The following is a 24594-nucleotide window of genomic DNA, read 5'->3' on the forward strand; positions in this document are numbered from 1 at the left end:
AAATGAAGGGTCTTTAGAAAACACATTCCCTCATGTGTGGAAGATCAAAGCCAGGGCCACACACAGGACAAGTGCTCTACCACTGAGTGACGCCCAGCTTCGGGAGGCATTTAGAATGGAGCACTCAATAAATAAGTCATATTGACTCTAAACATTGATAGGATTCTGTAGATATGATAGTTAAAAGCACCTTTAACTGCTGAGCCATTCCCCAGTTCCTCAAGAAAGTGTTTTTGGAATATTGTGGAGTTCCTTTTACTGTGAGAAGCTGCGTTATAGTGAAGAGACATTTATTACAGGGAAAATAAAACAGTGAGATGGTGTGCACTTAGGTGCATAGTATTTCAGGAGGCTTTTCTTGGGTGGGGCTTCATTATAACTTTATGATGTGGTTTTTGAACAGTCACAAAAACAACTTGAAATTGCTGGGCCTTTTCAATATTGTGCCTTTTCCACAATTGGTATTAGGCAGCTACTAAGAGTACTTGAAAGATTGCCAACTAGTATGATGATGCTGGAGTTCAGCATACATTTTTAATTGTGGGACTTTGTAACAAGATGTATTTAAACATTTTGTTTATGTTCAGTTGGAAGACCTACTTGACACAGTTGTGAGCAAAGCTATTTGGCAAGCTTTCAAAGTTAAAAGCCAGAAATGGTAGGGATAGAAGTAGAACTTTTTTTTTTTTTTCCTTCTTCTTTTTTGTAGTAGTGGGAATTTAACAGCTTCTGGTAAGGTTTTCTCAGGTGAGTTGAGAGAAACAGTTTTTCTTTTTACTTTCCTCCTCCTCCTCCCTTTTTATGTGTAATGGCAGTCCGATTTTGTAGCCATTTGTAGTTTCAAAGTGCACGTGTGCTCCTTTCTAGACATTGTCATTTTTCCCCTAAGGAAGATAGATGTGAGCGCAGAATAACTGAACTTGATCCCCTTGGACTCGGGCTTCTTCCCATCCCTTATCTCCAGCACTCCATACAGAATAGTGAGAGCATCTCTATAACTTGAGCAGTACAGTCAAGAACACACCAACCTGAAAATCACTTACGCACTTAAAACAGCTTGTCTTCAGTTCGTTCGTTCCTTCCTTCCTTCCTTCCTTCCTTCCTTCCTTCCTTCCTTCCTTCCTTCCTTCCTTCCTTCATATCTCTATTTATTAGAGACAGGGAGATTGAGAGCCAGTACAGGCACTCCAGGGTCTCCTGCCGTTGCAAACAAATTCCAAGACACTTGTCCCACTTTTGTGCACCTGGCTTTATGTGGGAGCTGGGGAATCAAACCTGGGCCATCAGGCCTTGCAAATAAGCACCTTTTAAGTGCTGAGCCATCTCTCCAGTCCCCATTTTATTTCTTAAAGCCATGGTGTGAGGGAGTTTAGTTATTATTCCTATTGGAGAGAGTGAATGGTAGTTATTTCTCCAGTCAGAAAAGGTGACTTACTCATACCATTCCTCACCAGACTTGGAGGAGATTAGGGGCCCCTCTTTACTGTACATTGTTTCATATATTTCAAGATAACTGAGTAAGCCTTTGTTGAATAAATGAAGTCTGAAATCATACTAATGAGGGAAAGCCAAGTTCAGTCATTAAGAGAACTGGGATTTCTGTTTTTAATGTGGTTGGAAGTGAGCCAGTGACTTGTGCATGGTAGGCAAGTGCCCTACTACTGCACTGCAGCCTAGCTGCGCTGAGGAATCTTAATGCAGGCGGGAAAAAGCTAGGTGCTGTAGAAAGTAGAGTCATTGGGGAAGGAAGTACAGCAGTTACTTGCTATGGACATTGAGGAACGTGAAGTGTTCAGAAGTGAAAAAGCCAAAATTGCAGTTTTTAATAAGTAGTTTTTTTCTAGTGATTATTAAGTGTGTCTTGTTTGTACACACATTGTGGACACAGTTTGGTAAAAATATGCCTACTTAGCTATTTTCACCACTTACTTTTGGATATATGACTACATTCATGGTTTTATGAGTAGATGATGGCTTCTAGAGATAATATTTAAGTCATGATAGACTCACTTGTAATCCTTCATTTTCCCACTGAGATAATACGGTCTTTTGACTGGCTTGGATTTGGTCTTCTGGCCAGTAGAAATAGAATATAGAGGAGTCACTTTTTAATTTGCCAGTTTAATAAGAATTAGTCATACAGCTTGTATCTCTGTGATTGATACTAAAATAACCTATTAGTGGTTAATTAGATAACTTGTTAGCTAGAACTCTAATTAAAGAAATATGAAACAGATGGAAAATGGGTATCTAGGATCTTTAATATTTTCATTTTTTATTGAGAAACACCCAATTTGACCACAGTGTTTCTTTGGTCATAGAGAAGGATGATAATGCAATAGAGAAGAGTTATTATGGATGAATTACTTTGCTTAAACTCTGAACTTTGAAGCCCTCCTCTGTAGTAGTCATAATGTTATGGGTCATTGGGAGTTCAAGAATAGAGTTCTTGAACCCCAAACCCTGAGTTTGTGTTTGTATTCAACGGAATAATTGGGGAAACCAAACTGAGAAGGATAATTATTAAATTATTATGTTTATTTAGGGAAGTACAAAACCGGGGGAGAGAAAATGGATATACCTATGTGGTCTGAGAGTCCATGTTATGGGCCTGGAAGAAAAAGATTGAGAGGGACAGAAAGAAAATACCGAGACTCCTGCCATCTGCCGTGTGGAGGGCAGGAGGGGAGACTCACCAGGAGTGATGTATGAGCAACCAAGAGAGCCTTTGCCCCTGGTAAGGGTCTGGTTATAACCTTATTGTGGTGAGCCAGAGTGAGAACTCATTTCTCTGGGCCAGGGCTGGCCCTAGAAGAGGTCAAGGTCAAGATCAGATTTAAGTTCTAAGAAAGGGGAACTTCCTCCAAGGGAGAGGCTCAGGTTGTTCATGGAAAAACACAGGTCCAGGGAACTCCTTTAAGCAAGAGATGTCTTTGATCTCTAGCAAAGTGGAGACTGCTAGAGCAGACATTCCTGCCTTTAGTTTTGGAACCCTGTCACCCTAAACTACCTAACAAGGCTGTGTGGGCAGCAGATGATTGAATACACATGTTTGTAGCATTTTCCAGTTTATAAAGTTGTGTGTAAGAAGACATAGTAGCATATAGAAATGACAGCCTCTCTACTTGCACTATTAAATATATTTATATTTGCAATCAAAAGTTATGATTTTGGGCTGGAGAGATGGCTTAGCGGTTAAGGTGCTTGCCTGCAAAGCCTAAGGGCTCAGGTTCGATTCTCCAGGTCCCATGTAAGCCAGACACACAAGGTGGCACATGTGTCTGGAGTTTGCTTGCAGTGGCAGGAAGCCCTGACGCTTCCGTTCTGTTCCCTCACCCCCCCCCGTCTCTAATAAATAAATAAATAGAAATAAATCTAAAAAAAGTTGTGATTTTTCTTCCTCTTATGTACAGAGCTTGGGCAAAGCAGTGGAATGGGCAAACTTTATACTTATCTATAAAATAAATGTTGATAATATTCATGATAGAGCTATTGTGAGTATTAAATATGACAAAAGTGCTTAAACCACTGCCCATATTCTGTTAGAGGTATGCAGCTATTACTGTAATTATTGTCTATTTAATTTGAGGCTTTGGAGCCAGGTGTGCGGTACATGCCTATAACCCAGTGCTCGGAAGGAGAGGCTGGAGGAGTGTGGCAGGTTTGAGGCTAGCCTGTTACACATGGTAAATTCAGGCCAGTCAGGGCAACTTTGTGAGACTTTCTCAAAATAAATGAAGAGGATTGGCTATTCAACTCAGTGGAAAGAGTTCTTGTCTAGCATGTGTAAGGCCCTAAGTTCAGTTCCTAGATCCAAAAGACACTGAACCTAAACTAGGTAAATCAGAAGACCCCTTTCATCAGTTTTTTTAAAAACAAATATTTTTATTTATTTATTTGCAAGAAGGGAAGAGAGAGAAAAATGAATGAATGTGAATAAGAATATGAATGGGTACACCTGGGCCTCTAGCCACTGCAAATGAACTCCAGATATGTGTACCACTTTGTGCGTCTGGCTTTTCGTGGGTACTTGTTAATTGAACCCATGTTTGGCATTGCAGGCAATTGCTTTAACCGTTGAGCTTTTCTGCCCTTGTTCAATTTTAAAAATAAAGTATCAGTATTTATATATTTCTTGGCTAGCTTTATTTCTGTAATCATAGATTTTTAGACAGTTCACTAATCATGTGGTGAGGTTGTCTTCTGGAATTACTTCAGTTAGAAGATTGAATATAGGTTAATTTCTTAGTTTAAGGTCATGGCATTGGCTTTCCACATACTCTGTGGCGTCTGACTCTGGTCTTTTGTATACAAGGATGCTTCACAGTGGTTAGAGAGGGAAGAAAAGTAGAGGTGGAGATAAAAAGGTGAGTAGGGGTCCCAGGGGGAAATGTAAAGAGGATTAGTAGAGATGGCCTCGAAACAGCACTAACAGTGATTCTCCTTCACTCCAACCCCCTCGCCCCATAACAGGACCAGTGACACATAATCCTTAGCATTTTTCACTAAAAACTTTGTGCTCTATGAACTTCCCGTGATATTTAGAATAGGTGTTTTTCCCCTCTTGTGCTAAAGGTCAGGTTCAGGTCCACAACCCCAACTCCAGAATGGATCAAAATGGAGACGTGAGTTTTAATTCTAGTACTGAACTTTAAAATTTTTTTAATGAGTGTGTATATGTGTGTGTGTGTGTGAGAGAGAAGGGGGGGTGGGAGGGAGAGAGACAGGGAATTGGCACGCCAGGGCATGTAGCCACTACAAACAAATTATAGACACATGTGCCACTTTGTGCATCTGGCTTACATGGGTCCTGGGAAATTGAACCTGGGTCCTTTGGCTTTGCAGGGAAGTGCCTTAACCGCTAAGCCATCTCTCCAGACCCCAAACTTGTTATTCATATCATTTTCTCCATTTTTGATAGTTAATACCTACCATACCGAGCTTAATGGGTCTTTTTTCAATTTTAATTACAGAGATAGTACCTATATAGGGGTGTTTATTAAACTCAAAAATCTAAAGAGAAATTCTTGAAAAGGGGAAACTGGCTCACTAAAGTAGCTGTTCTTTATCATGTTCAAATGAATAGGTTTTTGGGAAATGAAAAGTATTAAATTTGCTGTTATCTTAAGGGAGGGAAATGACTTTTTAGATGACAAACTGTGAGAGTTTTATCAGAAAAATCATCCTGTTCTATTGAAGACAATTAGTAAAATCTTCTGAAATTGCTATTTTATTTACACCTGCCCTGTAACTTTTAATTTTTTTATGTGTGGTATAGTGTGATATGTGTGCAATATGTGCATATGTGGGTGCTGATATGTGCACACCATGTATGTGTTGCAGGCCAGAGGAGAAAATTGGATGTCTTCCTCTGTCAATCAATCTGGTTGGCCAGTGAGCCCCAGCAATTCTGTGGTCTGCACTTTCCACAGGACCTGGGTTATGGGTGTGCGTGGCTACATCCACTGTTCCCATGGGCGCTGCGATTTGAACTCCGGGCTAATCAGGCCCTCATGCTTGCATAGTAAGGAAGCCATCTCTCCAGACCCTGCCCTAGTTCTTAAATAGATAGAACAGTATGAACTGGTTATATAGAATTCTTGTTTAGAGTGCAGAGGCTTTTATTTTCATTTTATTTTTAAAATTTATTGTATTGAGATGAGAGAGAGAGAATGGATGCCCCAGGGTCTTCAGCCACTGTAAATGAACTGTAAACGCATGTACACCTTGTGCATCAGGCTTACGTGAGTCCTGGTGACTCGAATCTGGGTCTTCAGGCTATGTAGGCAAGCTCCTTAACTGCTAGGCCGTCTTTTCAGCTCGTACAGAGGCTTTTAATTGCAACAGAATGGTAAGATGTTATTTCTCAAAAAATGGCTAACTTCTGAAGTAGACTAGAAATCGTTGGGATGGGGAACGGTGAGAATGATCCCTCATGTCCTTAGAACTGATGAAAGTAAACTTAGGTCTTCTGTCTTTGTGTTATAGCTGAGTTTGTTATTGAGAAGGGCTTTTGGGCATAACTTTTAAAGTGATTGCTTATAATATGATAGCTCTGATACTGTGTCCTGAAAGTGCTAAGCTTTTATTTCAAAAGCAATACATCTTGAACAGTTTGGAAAATGCAAATTAAATAAAAAAGAGCAGGCCATGGTGGTGCATGCCTCTCGTCATAGTGCTTAGAAAGCTGAGGGAGGAGGACTGCTGTGAGTTCAAGGCCAGCGTGGGCCTACAGAGGGAGTTCCAGGTCAGCCACGGCTAGAGTGAGACCCTGCATGGAAATAAAGGAAGGAAGGAAGGAGGAAAGAAGGGAAGGAGGGAGGGAGGGAGGGAAAAAGAAATTAAGGCTGGAGAGATGGCTCATTGGTACAAGGTGCTCACTTTGCAAATCTTGACGATGGTCCAGGTTCAGTTCCTCAGTACCCATGTAAAGCCAGATGCACAAAGTGGTACATTCATCTGGACTTGATTTGCAGCGGCTAGAGGCCCTGGTGGGCCCATTCTTTCTCTTCTTTGCTGCTGGCAAGTAAATAAAATTTAAAAAAATTAAAAAGAGAAAAGAAAAGAAAACTCCCAAGACAGTACAAAATTGGAAAAATAAAAGAACTTAAAGGTCGTACCAGTTATGATACCAACTAATTATTATATGTACTGGTAACATTTTAGTAAATATCTTTTATTATGTCTTTTAAATGCAAATTTAATTTTTTCTAAGATGAGACCTCATTGTAGTAGTTGTATGTAATCTGCCTTTTCATTTCATATTATATTTCCTAACATAAAGATTAAGTGTACTGGGCTAGAGAGATGGCTTAGCAGTTAAGGTGTTTGCCTACAAAGCCAAAGGACCCAGGTCTGATTTGCCATATGCACAAGGTGGCACATATGTTTGGAATTTGTAGCCGCTGGAGTCTCTGGCACGCCCATTCTCTCCCCCTCTATCTGCCTCTTTTTCTGTCTCTCAAATAAAAAAATATTTAAAAAAATCTACAGTAGTATATGTGTATGTGGGTGTGAATGAATGAAAGGACATATGACTTTAATCCCAGCACTCAGGAGGCAGTGATGTTAACATGTTTAATGAGAAAGGAATATGGACTATTTTCTATAGACAAGTGGAGCAAAGAATTGATTTAAATGAATGGATAATTTCTGGAAAAACTGTGTGAAGGACTTAAAAACTGAAGATGTATTTAACTTTTCTTGTTTGTGGGCATGTGTATTTATTTGCTACAATGAATCCTAGGGTACTCTAAAATTGGATCACTTAGAGAAGGGGCAAAAGGAGAATATAGTGGGAAACTTTCACTTGGTTTTTGTTGTTGTTGTTTTGTAATTATGTTTTATATAATTGGAAGGATATTTGTGGCACCATTCCTTTCTTTTTATAGCTACTCTTGTAGGAATTTTGCCTGTATTGAGACAAGTTTGGGCTTAGAATGCCTTTATTTTTTTTGAATTGATGCTGTATAGTTATTAAAGGTAGAGATAAATATGACAAGATGGAATTTTATGCCTTATTTCTGTAAAGTTTGGCAAGTACCTTTTTTGAGATTTGACATAACCATAGTCTAAATTTAAGCTTTGAACCTGCTTATATGATTCCCTTATTTAAATGACCTTCACAAAATTCATAACTGTTACAGACTTGGTGTCTTTTAACTTCCAATAAATTACTTTTGGGGCTGAAAAGGGAAATGTTAAGCTGTTAGCCTGAGTCAAGGAAACCTGCTCTGTTTTTTTTTTTTAATTTTTTTGTTTATTTTTATTTATTTATTTGAGAGTGACAAACAGAGAGAAAGAGGCGGGGGGGGGGGGGAGAATGGGTGCGCCAGGGCCTCCAGCCACTGCAAACGAACTTCAGACTCATGCGCCCCCTTGTGCATCTGGCTAACGTGGGTCCTGGGGAATCAAGCCTCGAACCGGGGTCCTCAGGCTTCACAGGCAATCGCTTAACCGCTAAGCCATCTCTCCAGCCCCCTATTCTGCTTTTGATTATTCCCCACTACTATTTTATAAAATTTTGTAGCCATTGTGCCAAAAATCATTTTGGAAGTGAAGAAAGGCATGACAGAGAAGAGAATGTCCTTGATATAAAAAGATTCAGTGCAGGGGAGGTGGCTCTGTCAGTGAGGTGCTTGCCATGCAGCACCACGCCCCAGGAGCCAAGTGAGAGCTGTGGCATGTGCCCTTAGTCCCAAGACTGAGGAGGTGGAGGTGGGGATTCCTAGTACTTGCGAGCTAGCTAGTCTAGCTGATTAATCTGTGAGTTCCAGCTTCAGAGACCCTTTCTCAAACTCAAAAAACTAAGTGAGGAAAACACCCTATACTGACTCCACACATACCTGCACACACGTGTACCTGTATACGCACATGTACCCACACCCCCTCCTTCACACAGAGAACAATTTCGTAGTAACCTCTTGTTACTATCTAGGCCAAAGAGATGGTGGGAAACCAGCTCTTTCCTGCATTTTGCCCACTTCTATCCTCTCCTTGACTCGGGGCTTCTCACCTTATATCCAGGCTTTTTCACTTACCTTCTGATTGCTGTTTTGAGACTCATTACATACAGTTCTCACACTCCCTTTCAGTTTATCTCTGTAGCATAGTTTAGTTTATCAGTCCCCTGCTCCAGAGTTTCTGTGCCTCTCCTCAGAGACAGTGTCCAGTATTCTTAGCCCTTCTTTTGAGGTAGGGTCTCACTTTATCTCAAGATGATCTGGACTTCCCTATGTAGTCTCAGGGTGGAACTAGCACGGGGCTCCCCTGCCTCTGCCTCTCCAGTGCTGGGATTAAGGGCATGCGCCACCTCGCCCGGCTTTGGCTTTCATTTTTGAGGTTAGCCTTCCCCTGACCTTGAAGACCAAACAGATGCAGTCATGTCTAGCATATTTTTTGTTTTGACATCCTAGTTTAAATAACGAAAAATAGTGCTGCCACCACATCTGGCAACTTAAGTAGTTTTTTTTAGTCTTAAAATACAGTTATATTCAAATGTATTGTTTAAAGAATTGGTTAGTTCTTGCTGGTATGCTTTAGGGGAAACACTGAGTTCACACATCTATAATCTATTTTACAATTTTCTTCATCCATTTTAGTAAATGCATAAAAGCATTTTATGCTACAGTGTTTCTTAAATGGGAATAGCAAAAATTGTATGACATCAGTGCTGGGTTACTATGGAAACAGGGTAGATTTCAAGTGGAAGATAATATGTGAATCTTATAGGGAAAAAACCAGCTATTTTCTTATTTGAGTACAGTGAAGGAAGAAAACAAATTATGCCAACTTCTTGCTTCCTGTTTGAGTATAATTAAGGAAGGAAATGAATTACATTATTTACTCTTTTAAGCATTTTTTTAAGGCCTTTAGGGTAATTTATTGTGGCCAGATGGGCTTGGGTAATGGAGAGAGTATTACGATAACTAGCATTTTTAACAATATAAGTCTTCTGTTGGAGTCTTAAATTTCTTTTCAAATTACATTTCTGTTCTAGTTTTATATTAAAGAAATTTAATCATATAAATTCTTATTGGTATTATTTTGTATAAGCAAGTTATTAGAAGTTAACATGGTTTCCAGTACCTGGTTGGCTAATAGTTGCTTCTCTGTCAGTAAAACACTTTATTGAAGCTCACATTTGTATCTCTCAGTATTTCTGCCCTAGGCTGCATCAAGCGTAAGCTTGCTCAGGTGCCTGGTGACTAACCGGTTGTCAGTACCAACTGTATGGCATGTTAGCATTTTAAAGCACTTCCTCCATCTATTTCTTTAAATAACAGCAAGTTGTTTTATATACTTTGTCTCTTAGGTGCTTTGTGTGTGCATTGTGTGTGCATGTTTGTGTGTGAGTTTTGTGACCAGAGGTAGATGTCTAGGATGTCTTCATCAGTTGCTTTTTGCTTGCTTGCTTTTTTCCCCCCTCTCTGTCTTTCTTTCTTTTAAAGTATTTTTAGTGCAATGCTCCCATCCATCCCACTTGTGTTCCTTGAGATAGAATCTCTCACTGAACCCAGAGCTTGATTTGGCTAGAGTGGTTAGCTGGTGAGGTGAGCCCCAGGGAGTCCGTCTTTCCAATGCTTGAGGTAGAGACGTCATTTTACTGTGCGTTCTGCAGATCTGAATCCAGGGCCTCATGCTCTCATGCTCTCATGGCAGTACTTTACCCCTGAGCCTTCTTCCACGCCCTCTTCTGTGTTTGTTGTAGAAGGTGGAAGTATCTATAAGCGTCCCCAGTAAGAATGAAACACTGAAGCCAGCATAGCTTGAAAACTTTTTTCCTTCCTTGAAAATGTGGCTTTAGCATCATTAGCGACTTGAGTGAAATAACATTAACTGAATAACATTTACAACTAAACACCAGTAAAATAGTGTCACTTTTTGTTACTCTATGTTCCCTTGACCAGGAACTCCAGCATCGTTTTGGAGTTAGTTACAAATGCTCAATTTCAAGTTCCATCCCACATTTAAGGGTCAGAATATGCATTTTTGACCGCTTTGGGAGACTGGCCATAAATCAGTGGTCTAGTCATGTAGTTCTAGAATCAGTGAGTTATATAACCTGTCAAGCCCCTGAATTTTATTTATTTATTTTTTTGGTTTTCCTAGGTAGGGTCTTGCTCTAGCTCAGGGCTGACCTGGAATTCACTCTGTAGTCTCAGGGTGGCCTCAAACTCATGGCGATCCTCCTACCCCTGCCTCCCAGTGCTGGCATTAAAGGCATGTGCCACCACACCTGGCCTTTCTTGTTTGTGGCAGGGTCTTGCTCTAGCCCAGGCTGACCTGAAATTCACTATGTAGTTTCAGGGTGGCCTCGAACTCATGGTGATCCTCCTACCCCTGCCTCCCAAGTACTGGGATTAAGGGCATTCCCTACCACGCCTGGCTTTTAAGTGTTCATTTTCTAAGTATAAGTATGAGAACTTGAATGTTTATCCTTGTGTGGCTTGGTATGACATGTGTTCTAGGGAACATATGCATGTTCTGTTGGTACTTAAGACACAGGACTTAGAAAATTGAATCAGGGTTTTACTTGTGTCTATAAGGCTCTTAGAAACACAGCCACAGTATAATCACATTCGAGAAATTGTTAATCATATACTTAGGATTTACATTTCCCTGAGTGCCACATTAAAAAAAAAAAACAAAAACAAAAACTTAGCCAGGTGTGGTGTTCCGGCATGTCATTTTAGACTCTGTAGGCTCTTCTCTTCCCCCTCTGCATGTGTGGCTTGTCTGTTTACCCTGGCTTGCTCAGTGGAATTTTTCAGGTTCTTGAGTTTGCATCTGTTCCTTTCGTGTAGTTAAGTGTAGAAGTAGAAGCAGGTTTAATTTTTTTTTTTTCTCCACGGACACAGCATAGATGGTATCACACAACATTGGATGATCTCTTTATCACGTTAAGAGTGATTGAGGGGAGTTAATGGTCTTATTTGTTAGGATGTATTTGCTTTTTACCGTGTAGCCATTGTCCACTGCTGCAGTTTTGAAATTCTTAGTTTTAGGGAGGTGAAATGTGTGTGTGTGTGTGTGTGTGTGTGTGTGTGTGTTAGTTAAGACCTTAGCCCATACCAGTTAGCTAACACTTTAACAAGATTAACCCAGATTATTAGTTTTTGTAAATGCACTATTTTACATTGGGATCCATTTAGTTTAGGAAATTTACTTCATTCTATCCCATACTTATCTTGAAAAGAGATGAAAGTTGAAAAATATCTTTCAGACATTTATTAAGAACAAATGTATTTATCATTTTATTTATTTATTTATTAGATACAGAGGGACAGAGAGAGAGAGAGAGAATGGGCACTCCAGGGCCTCCAGCCACTGCAAACAAACTGCAAATGCATGTGCCACGATGTGCATCTGGCTAACATGGGACCTGGAGAATCGAACCTGGGTCCTTAGGTTTTGCAGGCAAGCACCTTAACCGCTAAGCCATCTCTCAATGTATTTAATATAAAGTACATTATTTAATAATTCTTATGTGTTCATTGTTAATGCAACTTCTAAAGGAATTTTTCTCTGTTACTAAGGTTGGCTAAATTGATTGAGGGTTCTTAGATCCTTTTTTCTTTTTGGTTTTCGAGGTAGAGTCTCACTGTAGTCTAGGCTGACCTGGAATTCACTCTGTAGTCTCAGGGTGGCCTTGAACTCATGGCGATCCTCCTACCTCTGCCTCCAGAGTGCTAGGATTAGGCATGCACCACCATGCCTGGCTCAGAACCTTTTTTAAACCTCTTATAGGAGTAAAATAAAGCTCATGGTACTCTTCTTGGTAGATTTTATTTCATCAGCTGTAGAAGAACCACATTATTACAAAAGTCTTTCTAAAGTTATTATCAAGTGGTTATTTTTCTTGTTGATGCTCCAAAACTGCAGTCACTATTAGAAGACAAGCATTTTTCTTCAGTGATTCATTATTTTTCTATGTTGAAAGTACTTTGTTGATGAATTCCTTTGAGTGATATTCTAGCAATTCAGCTAAGCTTGCTTTGAATGTATGCTGTGCTTTTTTTCTTTCTTTCTTGACATTATAACTTAATTTATTCACATTATGAAAAATTCTTATTTTGTTAATGATCTCAAATAGTTATGCCTTTTTAAACTTCTAGGTAATTTTTTTTTTTTTTTTGTAGGGTCTCACCCTAGTCCAGGCTGAACTGGAATTAATTCACAGTGTAATCAGGGTGGCCTTCAACTCTTAGGGATCCTCTTGCCTCTGCATCCCAAGTGATGGGATTAAAGGCAGGCACCACCACGCCTGGAACTTTCTAGATAAATTTACTGGAACATTCCTTATATCTTTAGTGGCAGTTGTTAATCAGTTATCATCCTCTCACACCATACTGCTTATGCATTTGTGTGTGTGCACACATGTGTGCTATGTTTGTGCACATGTATGTGGCTGTCAGAGAACTTCAGGTGTTCCTCAGGAACTGTGTCTACTTTTTTAAATAGATGGATCTCTCACTACTAACCTGTTGCTTGCCAGTTAGACTAGATCGTCTGACAAGGGAGTTCAGGGAGATCTGTTTTTGACTCCTCAGCAATCTCAGGCACACCTGGCATTTCTGTGTGCGTTCTGGGGATTGAACTCAAGGATCCTCATGCTTGTGAGGCAAGCACTTTACTGGCTGAGCTGTCTTCCCAGTCCCCTTATCCAGTTTTAAAGCATTTTGTAGATTATAGATAGTGCATCTAAGAAAATCACTGCTTTGGTCCAGTGATTCAGGGATCTTCTGTATTTTCTGATGTATATTAAGTTTTTTCACATCAGTCAACCTGTCACATTTAACAAAAATGACTGGTAATTAATTGAACTGACCTAGGCACTTAATTCTTCAGTTAGGTTCTTTTCCTTCACAGCTGTTCTTTGTTGAATATGATTATTGGAACATGAAAGATAACTGAATTGATAACTCTTTTTTTTTTCTAGATTTAAAATACCATGCTGTATTTTCAGAGTGACAGGTTAATTTATTACTTTTAAGTGCTTTGTTATTTGATGATTTGCTGGCTTTTTTTGAGATCATATTAGAGCAGAAATGTTTCAAAATTTGAAATTTTACTACAAGAGCATATGTATCTGTCTAAGCACGAGTGCCGGATTACATGGTGACTACTTAAGATTCTTAGTTTTGAGTTGTTGATAGTGCTTAGATAGTAAACACTGGGTTATTAGACTTGCTGACATGTTTATATAGTTTTTTTTCCATTTCTCTTTCTTTCTTATTTTGGTTCTTTGAGGTAGTGTTTGCCCCCCCATCCCTACTGTTTGTTTTAAATTTCTAAATTCTGCATCCTGCAGGCCTTTTCGACGTTTCTTTTTTAGGCTTCCTTTGGGTGGCTCCTCCATGGGCTCTTACTTGAGGACACAGCAGTTATTAATTCTTAATTCTGAAGTAGGACTTTCCTAGTGTCTCAGCTTAATGCATTCCGAACACATGAGTTTATGGATGACACCTAATACAAACCACCCCAGGGATGATTTGTACCACATTGTTGTCTGCCTTTTTTCTACTTAATTTTATGCTGATTTAAAAACCATTCTTAGTTCTTAAGATTATTATTATTTTTTAATATTTTGTTTTTATTTATTTATTTGAGAGCGACAGAGGGAGAAAGAGGCAGATAGAGAGAAAGAATGGGTGCACCAGGGCCTCCATCCACTGCAAACGAACTCCAGACGTGTGCGCCCCCTTGTGCATCTGGCTAACGTGGGTCCTGGGGAATCGAGCCTTAAACTGGGGTCCTCAGGCTTCTCAGGCAAGCGCTTAACTGCTAAGCTGTCTCTCCAGCCCAAGATTATTTTTTAAGTTATATACTATGTTATTATATGGATAAAAGTTGGCCATGTTCCAGTTTTGAGACTCAGTGTTGATTCTTTTTTTTTTTTTTTTTTTTTTCGAGGTAGGGTCTCACTCTGGCCCAGGCTGACCTGGAATTCACTATGTAGTCTCAGGGTGGCCTTGAACTCATGGCAATCCTCCTACCTTCACCTCCCAAGTGCTGGGATTAAAGGTGTGCTCTACCATGCCTGGCTCAAACGTACATTTATTTAGCATCCTTTTTATTCTCTTATAATAAATTTCTTGAAGTAGATATGCCATGGTATAAACTATTCAAGGCTTTGAAAATCATGTGATAGAATAAACTTTTGGGCATGGGGTTGAGATACAATCTTGTTCTAGCCCAGGCTGACTCAGAATTCACTGTGTAGTCTCAGGATAATCTTGAACTCACGACAATCCTCCTACCTCTGCCTCACAAGTGCTGGGATGAAAGGCATGTGCCACCACATCTGGCAGAATAAACTTTTGAATACTTCAAATTTTCTTCATTTGAATGTAGAATATAAAATTTAGTTTATGGACCTCAAGTATTTGCTTTTTTTTGTGAGAACTAGTTGAATAAATAGACTATGTAGATGGAATCAGGCTCACTTTACATAAAAATTAGTTTCAAATTTGTTTAAAATTTGAATAATCTAAAATATATTTTAATTGCCCCTGAAAAAGTGAATTATTCTGTATTCTTTTGGGTGAATGTAATATATCTAACATTAACAACATTGCATTGTAATGCAGATTTGTAACATCTTTATTGTTTTGCACTTAAGCTTGATGTTTACTGACACTTCTAGGTCAGCTCTGAAGTGTAAGTTTTGTTGTTGGAATACATGCAGAATATATATGAATTTGGAAGATAGAGAGGAGATAGGGTCTTTATTTTCTTAGATATGTGCTTGTTTGTATGTATGTGTGCGCAGGTGTGTGTGTAGGTACACACATACATGTGTGGAGGCTGGAGGATAGCCTTGTATGTTGTTTTCCTGGAATGTCCTTTACCTTGTTTTGACATGAGTTCTCTCATTGGCTTGGAGTTTACCAGATAGGCTAGAATGGTTGGCCAATGAGTCCTAGGGATTCTCCTGTTTGTCCTTTCATAGCTGGGATTACAAGTGCCTGCCACCATGTTCAGCGTTTTTCCGTGGACCTGGGGATCAAGCTCAGGTCCTTGTGCTTACAAGGCAAGCACTTTTCTGAGTGAGGCATTTCCCCATCCCTACTAGGTGTCTTTTTGTTTCTTTTTGAGTAAAATAGATTTTATTCCTTAGAGCCATTTTAGATTCCTAGCACAATTGAGCAGAAAATTTAGTTGGCACATACCTCCCTCCTCCATCACCAACATCCTGTACTAGAGTATTTTATTTGTTAAAATTAATCTTCCTTGACATATTATGATCATGCAGAATGGAGATTTCACATTGGAGTCACTCTTGGAGTTGCCTATTCATTTTATTTTGGTAAATGTATAATGATAGGTATCCATAGTTACTGTATTATAGGATTTAGTTTCACTGCCCTAAAAAATTCCTCTGTACTTTGCTATATATCCTGTCCTCATCCCAATCCCTGGCAGCCATGGGTCATTTTTACTGAGGAATCTTTTGTAAGTCTGTGGTAAATAGATTGTTAGATATGTTGAGTGTGAAGATGTGGACAGAGATGTGAGAAACAGGTGACTGATCATATGTAGGTGTTTACAGTTTTCACTAGAATGACCCACTTAAGGACTGGAGTAGGGAGAACTGGCTTGGAGTCGTCAAATCACGGAAAGTACTGTAGTTCTGAAAATGAGGCATTTTGGCATAGGAGAATAAAGATGTGTTCACCATTTAGTATAGAGGGTTATAACTTCCATTTAAAATCTCATAGTGTGGGGAGATGGCTCAGCAGTTAGAGGGGTTTGCTTGCAAAGCTTCATGAACCAGGCTCAATTTCCCAGTGCGCATACATCTGGAGTTCATTTGCAGCTATCAGAGACCCTGGCGCTCTTTCTTTTTCTCATTCCTTACAAATACAACTATCAGAAAAATAAATGTTATGATAATGCTATATTGAAAAAGGATTTGCAATTGTAGATAATTAACCAAATGGTAACATTTATAGATATTTTGATGAAATATACAGAGTGTTCTTTTATTCAGTTACCTTTATCAATGCTTGATGAGATAGTTTATCTTCATTTAGTATAAATTTAGTGGAGAAATAAATCATCCTGTGGGGTTAATGCGGGTGAATTTCATCATTGTGCTCCATTATACCCTTGAAATATTTGCCACACTGTCTTTGAAAGTCTGTAGATGATTTTACTGACCATCTTCACAAATATGCACAATATATCATGATCATAATTTCCTCCCAACACTCTGCTTTGTTCCCCTTCCCTATTCCTCTTTCACTGAACCCCTTCTTCCAACTAGTCCCTGGTCTATTTTGATGTAATCATTTTTTTTCACCTCCTGCTAGGCAGGTCTTGTGTGTAGGTAGCATCAGCCACTATGAGGCCATGGATGCCAAGGCCACTCTTCCCTCACATTCTTTTTGCCACCTCTTCCATAATGGTCCCTGAGCCTTGGAGGGTGTGATGGAGATGTCTCACTTAGTGCTGAACACCTCACTGTCTCCTCTCCGCATTTTGATGAGTTTTGAGTCTCCTTGGTGGTCACTGCCATCTGATGAGAGAAACTTCTCTAACCCAAAGTGAGAGCATTCACATGTGGGCATAAACATTCAGAAGGCAGTTTGGTAGCCAGACAACAATAGCTCCCTCTTAGAGCTTTATGACCTCCCCAACCATAGGCAAAAGCCTTAAAAAAGATAATTTATTTGAGAGAGAAAGAGAGACCGACAGAGACAGAGAAAGAGAGAGTGAATATAGGCGTGCCAGGGCCTCTTGCCACACACGGTGCGCTCTCCATTTCGTGCATCTAACTTGATGTGGGTGCTGGGGACTTGAACCTTGGGCCATCAGGCTTTGCAGGCAAGCCCACAGCCATAGGCTTTTGATTAGTTTTTCAGTACCAGGCATGGATTCCCTCCCATGGAGTAGGCCTCAGATCCAATTAGAACATTGGTTTCCCCCATAACAGACATTCTGTTGTCATTGCACCAGTTGGCACATTAGCCTGGCTGGCCAGCCATAAAACTTGCAGGGTCTACTGCTGGTTAAGACTACTGATGCCTTTCTCTTCAAACAGGTTGCACAGGTCTTGCATCATGACGGGGAGGAGGCTTCCAGCTTAGCTCCAGTTTGATTTCTCAGTGTCCTGCAGCCCAGGCATGTGGTTTGTCTTCAGTAGTTGGGTCTTTCCTTTAGTTCTACTTGGCAACCAAGAGCTTTGCTTGGCAGTAGCCTGTAATGTTTTGTGGCATCAGGAGATAAGACAATTTTCTGCTAATAAAACTAACCTAGCTACATGGTAACTAGCCACCTAACCTGATGAAATTTCAAGTTAATAAACTACTATTTCTTTTTCCCCCCTTTTTGATTTCACAGACAAAAACTCATGCTTTCTTTATGACAAGAACAAACTATTTGTTGATTCTAGCAAAATTACCAATCTCTCAATTTGATCATTGTGATAGTAGTACTTAGTTTTTAGTACTTACTAGTTTTAAGGTTCTTTTCAAATTGTGTTTTATTTGATAAAACTAAAATAATAATTGTTTTAGCTTTGCAGCAAATATAATTATTCTTGATTTGTTAGAAGTAGTCCCCCAAGCTGATTATCAAATTTGCTGATAAAGTAGGTAAAGGTACTATAAGACACCTCAGTTAAGTCTTTACATTTGATTAATAAGTATTTTATTCAGCGCCTGGTGTTAGTAATTGCTGTAGCTTCTGGGAGAAGAATCAGTAGGATGATTAGGTATGCACACATGCTGAGAAGGGGAAGATGAGTGCATGTGTGAATGAATGAAAAATGTTACTTTAGGGCTGGGGAGATGGCTTAGTGGTTAAGCGCTTGCCTGTGAAGCCTAAGGACCCCACTTTGAGGCTCCAGTCCCCAGGACCCACATTAGCCAGATGCACAAGGGGGCACATGTGTCTGGAGTTCATTTGCAGTGGCTGGATGCCCTGATGCACCCATTCTCTCCCTCCCTCCCTCTCTCTCTCTCTCTCTCTCTTTCTCTGTCACTCTCAAATAAATAAAAATGAACAACAAAAAAAGAAAAATGTTACTTTATATGAAAAGAACTATTGACAAAACATGATTTAAGGTGAAGGGGAGGAGTCTGTGATTGGATTGAGGTTGAGTGCTCAGACCGCCGAGGAGGTAACATTGGAGCTGACATCTGTGATGGAGATGTGAGAACCATGGGAATTTCTAGGAACAGAACATTCTAAACAGAAGTAGCACCCCAGGCCAACATTTGTGAGTAGGAAATGGTTTAGCCTTTTTAAGTTTAGTTCTCTATCTCATGCTCACCTGGAACTCACTCTGTAGTCTCAGGCTGGCCTTGGACTCATAGTAACCCTCCTAACACTGCTTCTTGAATGCTGAGATTAATGGCATATGCCACCACACACCTGGCTGGTTTAGCTTTTTTTTTTTTGAAGTAAGGTCTCACACTAGTCCAGGCTGACCTGGAATTCACTGTGTAGTCTCAGGGTGACCTCAAACTCGCGGCAATTCTCCTACCTCTGCCTCCCGAGTGCTGAGATTAAACACATGTGCCACCATGCCTGGCCTTGGTTTAGCTTTTTTTTTGGGGGGGGGGTTCCAAACTCACTGTGATCCTCCTACCACTGCCTCCCAAGTGCTAGGATTAAAGGTGTGCACCACCATGCCTGGCTGATTTGCTTTTTAATGGAGCATTAAGAAAGCCAATGATGGCCTGGAGAGATGACTTAGTGGTTAAGCGCTTGCCTGTGAAGCCTAAGGATCCCAGTTCAAGACTGGATTCCTCAGGACCCATGTAAGCCAGATGGACAAGGGGATGCACGCATCTGGAGTTCACATCTGGAGTTCATTTGCAGTGGCTGGAGGACCCCCCACCTCCAGCCTCTTTCTCTCTCTGTCACTCTCAAATAAATAAATAAAAACTTCAAAAAAAATTTAAGAAAGCCAATGATTTGAGGTTTTGAGGATTAACACCAACTATTATAAGATGAAACTAGAGAGAAGGGTCAGATCACATAAAACTATGAATGTCATGGTAAGGAACTTAATTTTTTTCACTCTCTCTTTTCTTTCTTTATTATTTTTGTGTTAACAACTTCCATGATTGTAAACAGTATCCCATGGTAATGCCCTTCCTTCCCCCACTTTCCCCTTTGAAACTCCATTCTCCATCATTAGCCCCTCTCCCTCTCAGTCAGTCTTTCTTTTATGTTGATGTCAGGATCTTTTCCTCCTATTATGATGGTCTTGTGAAGGTAGTGTCCGACACTGTGAGATCATGGATATCCAGGCCATTTTGTGTCTGGAGGAGCACGTTGTAAGGAGTTCTACCCTTCCTTTGGCTCTTACATTCTTTCTGCCACCTCTTCCGCAATAGGCCCTGAGCCTTGGATGGTGTGATAGATATATTGCGGTGCTGAGCACTCCTGTCACTTCTTCCCAGCACCATGGTACCTTCTGAGTCATCCCAAGGTCACTAGCATCTGAAGATAAGGTTCTCTAACCAAAAGTGAGAGTAGCATTAATACAAGGGTATGAACATTAAGAGAAGTGCTTATTGGGTAGTTTGAGGAGCATAGTATATACATTTAGCCAGACAGCAGCAGATGTTACACCCCTAGGCCTCATGGCTACTCCTGTTGTAGGTTTTCAGTATCAGGGATATATTCCCTCCCATGGAGCAGGCCTCCAGTCCAATTAGAGGGCAGTTGGTTTCCACCATGACAGCTGTGCCACTGTTGCGCCTGTTGGCTCATTTGGCCTGGCTGGCAAGGAACTTAAATTTTAAAAAATATTTTTGAGCCGGGCGTGGTGGCGCACGCCTTTAATCCCAGCACTCGGGAGGCAGAGGTCGGAGGATCGCCGTGAGTTCGAGGCCACCCTGAGACTACATAGTGAATGCCAGTCAGCATTCAGGACACATGAGTTTATAGGGACAGCCGAGTCAGTCCCCATGTATGTTAACTTGGAATTTAACTGTGTTGTACTATACTGGGAAGTTTTACTTTTTGTGAATTCAAAGAGCTATACCCAAAAGCCACGTAGACAAGCAATGCTACTGCCCTCTTGAATGACACATTGATTACTTTTACTTTCAAAACTCCCCTTCAAAGTTATTTGCTTGCTGTCATGCATTGTTAATGCTTTATTGTGTCAGTGTACATTTTGTTTGTAACAGTGCTGCTGGCTGCTGCATATTGTTAAAGGCGCCTTGTGATGTGGTGGGAATGGCTGCAGCCTTTGTGAATCAGATGAGCTAGAATGTTACTTCTGTAAATAATATAAATCAGGACTGGAGAGATAGCTTGCCAGTTAAGGCACTTTCCTGCGAAGTCCATGTTTGACTCTCCAGATCTCACATAAACCAGAAACACAAGGTGGCACTGTGCAGGACTGCACACGCACACAAGGTGGCTCACACATCTGGAGTTTGACTGCAGTTGTTTGAGGCCCTGGCATGTTAATTCTCTCTCATGCGCTCTTGCTCTCTCTCATAAAAAAAAGGCCAGTCTGTTGGGCTTGACTTATATATGTATATATATATAAATCCATTAATGTAGGTATATAATTTTGCTCTGTTTCTTGTAGTTATGGGGATAATATATTGCTGTACAGTGGACTGATACTGGGCTGCTACCGAGTAGACTAGCTCTCATGAGGAAGTAAGGAGGATCATTGCTTGAACACGGTGTATATCCTAAATGTCTTCAGCATGGAAACTGACAGCTAGTGGACATGTTTAAGGGAAAGGTCTGAAGAGGGACAAGGTCCTCAGAAGTTTGTTGTTACATGGGACCAGAAGGTTGATAGAGAGCTGAACAAGGTGCAGACCTCTGAAACTATTAGGTGCTATTATTTTTTAAATTATTTTATTTATAAATATAATACATATTATATGTTTTAATAAATATATGCATTTTATATATTTTAAAAATATTTTTATTAGAGGTGGGAGGGAGGGAAGATGGATGAGAAAGAAGATGAGACACCAGTGTGTAGTATGGTGCGTAGGCCAGAAATTGATGTTGGGGTCTTTTCTTAGTTGTTGTTAACCTTCTTTGAGACTGTCTCACTGAACCTGGAACTTACCAGCCTGGTTAGACTAGCTAGCCAGTGAGCCCCAGAGATGACAGGGCTTATGGGTGCATGCCACAATGCCTGACATTTTACATAACCCTGGAGATCCAAAGTCGGGTCTTTAGGCTTGCGCGACACGCGTTTACCCACTAAGGTCATCTTCCCAGCGTGGGAGCTACCTCCCTGGTATTTGTCCTGTCATAAAAGGAGTGAGGAATCTAAAGGCTCTTGAATACCACTTTTAATAATATCCTCAACTGATCTGTGTGTGTGGAGGGGTTATTTGTAACTTTGTTTTAGTTGTAGTCCTTAAGGAAAAATGTGCAATGTAGGGATTGAAGTAAACTGTTGTCTTCTTCTCTAAATTCTAGGTGAGGATTATGAAGATGATGACCTAGTGAACTCTGACGAGGGCATGAAGCAGCCCTGCCCAGTGCAGATTGTTCTTGCCCGTGAAGATGACCATAACTTTGAGCTCGATGAAGGAGCTTTGGAGCAGATTCTGCTTCAGGAGCGCGTGCGGGACCTTCACGTAGTTGTCGTATCCGTCGCTGGGGCTTTTCGTAAAGGGAAGTCATTTCTTCTGGACTTCATGCTCAGATATATGTATAACCAGGTGAATAGTGCCTTTTAAATTGAACCAACTAAACCAGAAAACACTGCCAATCGACTTGAAAAAAATGGACAAAAGTCAACATTACATCTAATTTTAAAGAAATTGGGTTCTTTCATAGATCTGTATTTAAGACTGTACTGGAAGCTTCCTTGAGCTCTTTATCTCTGTAACTTCTTTTGGGATATAGTACATATTCCTGCATGTAATTGAGCTTCTGTGTTCCATCCATTGTAGCCCAAACTTAAATAACAAAGCAGTATACCTTGATACTCTGAAGTACTGTGCGCCATCTCCTTGATTTTGTTATTCTCACTTTCTTCCTCCTAACCCCCTTGAGAGTGAGTGAAGAAGCCTGGTAGAGACTGTGGCAGAAGTGTGTTCTTCATATAGTCACTTGTAGTGACCCTTGTTGAGATAAAGTCCACTTCGTTAGAGTGGCTTCTGTCATGTGATCTGAACCTCATTTCTTGCTTCTGTGTGTCAAATGAGCTATTATTTTTAAAAAATTAAAAAAAATTTTTTTGAGGTAGGGTCTCACTCTAGCCCAGGCTGACCTGGTAGCCACTCTGTAGTCCCAGGTTGGCCTCAAAACTCACAGTGGTCCTCCTACCTCTGCCTCCCCAGTGGTGGGATTAAAGGCATGCACCACCATACCTGGCCTTTAATTTTTTTTTTTTTAATTCAGGTCTGGAGAGATGGCTTAGTGGTTAAGGCTCTTGCCTGACATGCCTAAGGACCCAGGTTCAATTCCCCAATGCCCATGTAAGTTAGATGCACAAGGTGGTACGTGTGTCTGGAGTTTGTTTGCACTGGCTAGAGGCCCTAGTACGTCATTCTCTTTCTCTGTCTCTGTCTCTCTCTAATGCGTAAGTAAATACATAAAAATTTTATAATTTTTTAAATTTATTAGAGAAAGAGAATATGAGGTAGACAGAGAGGAAGGGAGTATGGGTGTGTCAGGGCCTCCTGCCACTGCAAATGAACTCCAGACACATCCTACCACACATATGGATCTGGCTTTATGTGGGTTCCAGAGAATCGAACCTGGGCCTTCAGGCTTTGCATGTAAGTGCCTTTAATGGCTAAACCAACTCTCCAGCTCCTAAATAAGTTTTTGCTATTATAAGATTATGTCCTGTTATCTCTCAAACTGTGGTGTTTTCTTTGCTCACCTTTTCATAAGAGGTCTTCTCATACTTGAGAAGTTGATAAGTGCATGTGTATATAACTCTTATAGTACAGAACATGTATTTTATCAATAATGCTTTGGTTTTTTTTCTGGCTAGTTTACTCTTTATCATGGACACAGGCCTCATCTTGATTATCTCCATCTTCTAGCAAAATTATGTTTAATAGATACTTATTATCTTACCTTGTGTTTTTGGTTTTTTTTTAGGTAGGGTCTCAATCTAGCCCAGGCTGACCTAGAATTCACTGTGTAGTCTCAGGGTGGCCTTGAACTCATGGCAGTCCTCCTACCCCTGCCTCCTGAGTGCTGGGATTAAAGGCGTGCCTGCCCAGCTTATTGTCTTTTGAGGTTGTATCTCTTTTCTGCTATACATTTTCACTTTTAATTGTTTAAAAAAAGTATTTGTGTGAAGGGGTATGTGTGAGACAGAGAGGGAGGGAGGGAGGAGTAGGAAAGGAAGGAGGAGAAGGGGAGCACCAGGGCCTCTTGCTGCTGCAAGCCAACTCCAGACACATGTGCCACTTTGAGCATCTGGTTTTACATGTGTACTGGGAATTGAACCTGGGTCCTCAGGCTTTGCAAGTAAGCACCTTTAACCTCTGAGCCATCTCTCTAGCCCACACTTTCACTCTTAGATGATACCAGACAGTTGTTATATTTCCCTTTCTCACTAACTGAATTTCTTCTCTGAAGAAAAGCAGGAAAAAGAAATACAGCTGAGTCAGAATGTTTTTCTAACAGAAATGAAGGAATGGGGGCTGGAGAGATGGCTTAGCGGTTAAGCACTTGCCTGTGAAGCGGAAGGACCCCAGTTCGAGGCTCGGTTCCCCAGGACCCACATTAGCCAGATGCACAAGCGGGCGCATATGTCTGGAGGTCATTTGCAGTGGCTGGAGGCCCTGTCACGCCCATTCTTTCTCTGTCTCCCTCTTTCTCTGTCACTCTTGAATAAATAAAACTAAACAACAAAAATATTTTAAAAAAGAAAAGAATAGAAATGAAGGAATGGGAATTTGATGGGGAGCAAGAAAGAGGAATAGGGAATTTTAGTATATGCTTATATGAAGTTGCTTCATACTGATGGGTGTTTGACATTCCGGAGCCACATGAAGACACTAGAAATAACATTTTATCAGAACCGTATCATCATGTAAACATCTGTCTGATTGTTAACTGTTATGACTTCACTGTAAATCGGAGTATGCCTCTGTCTTGGGGCTAGGACATAAGGTAAAC

The 24594-nt window shown here is 40.4% G+C and overlaps 1 protein-coding gene across 5 annotated transcripts in view; it reads left to right on the plus strand.

Moving 5' to 3' along the window:
• The window catches only part of Atl2 (atlastin GTPase 2), a 50860-nt gene that overhangs the window by 2323 nt on the left and 23943 nt on the right, over nucleotides 1-24594 (plus strand). For 4 of the 5 annotated variants that reach the window (XM_045137481.1, XM_045137480.1, XM_045137484.1 and 1 more), the window contains exon 2: nucleotides 21925-22169. In XM_045137481.1, the coding sequence (XP_044993416.1) occupies nucleotides 21925-22169 (245 nt within the window). Of the gene's footprint in view, nucleotides 1-17606; nucleotides 17629-21924; nucleotides 22170-24594 lie in introns of those variants that run through there. The other variant, XM_045137483.1, reaches the window with a different exon arrangement.

Source organism: Jaculus jaculus, chromosome 18 (genome assembly GCF_020740685.1).
Source record: "Jaculus jaculus isolate mJacJac1 chromosome 18, mJacJac1.mat.Y.cur, whole genome shotgun sequence".
Lineage (NCBI taxonomy): Eukaryota > Metazoa > Chordata > Mammalia > Rodentia > Dipodidae > Jaculus > Jaculus jaculus.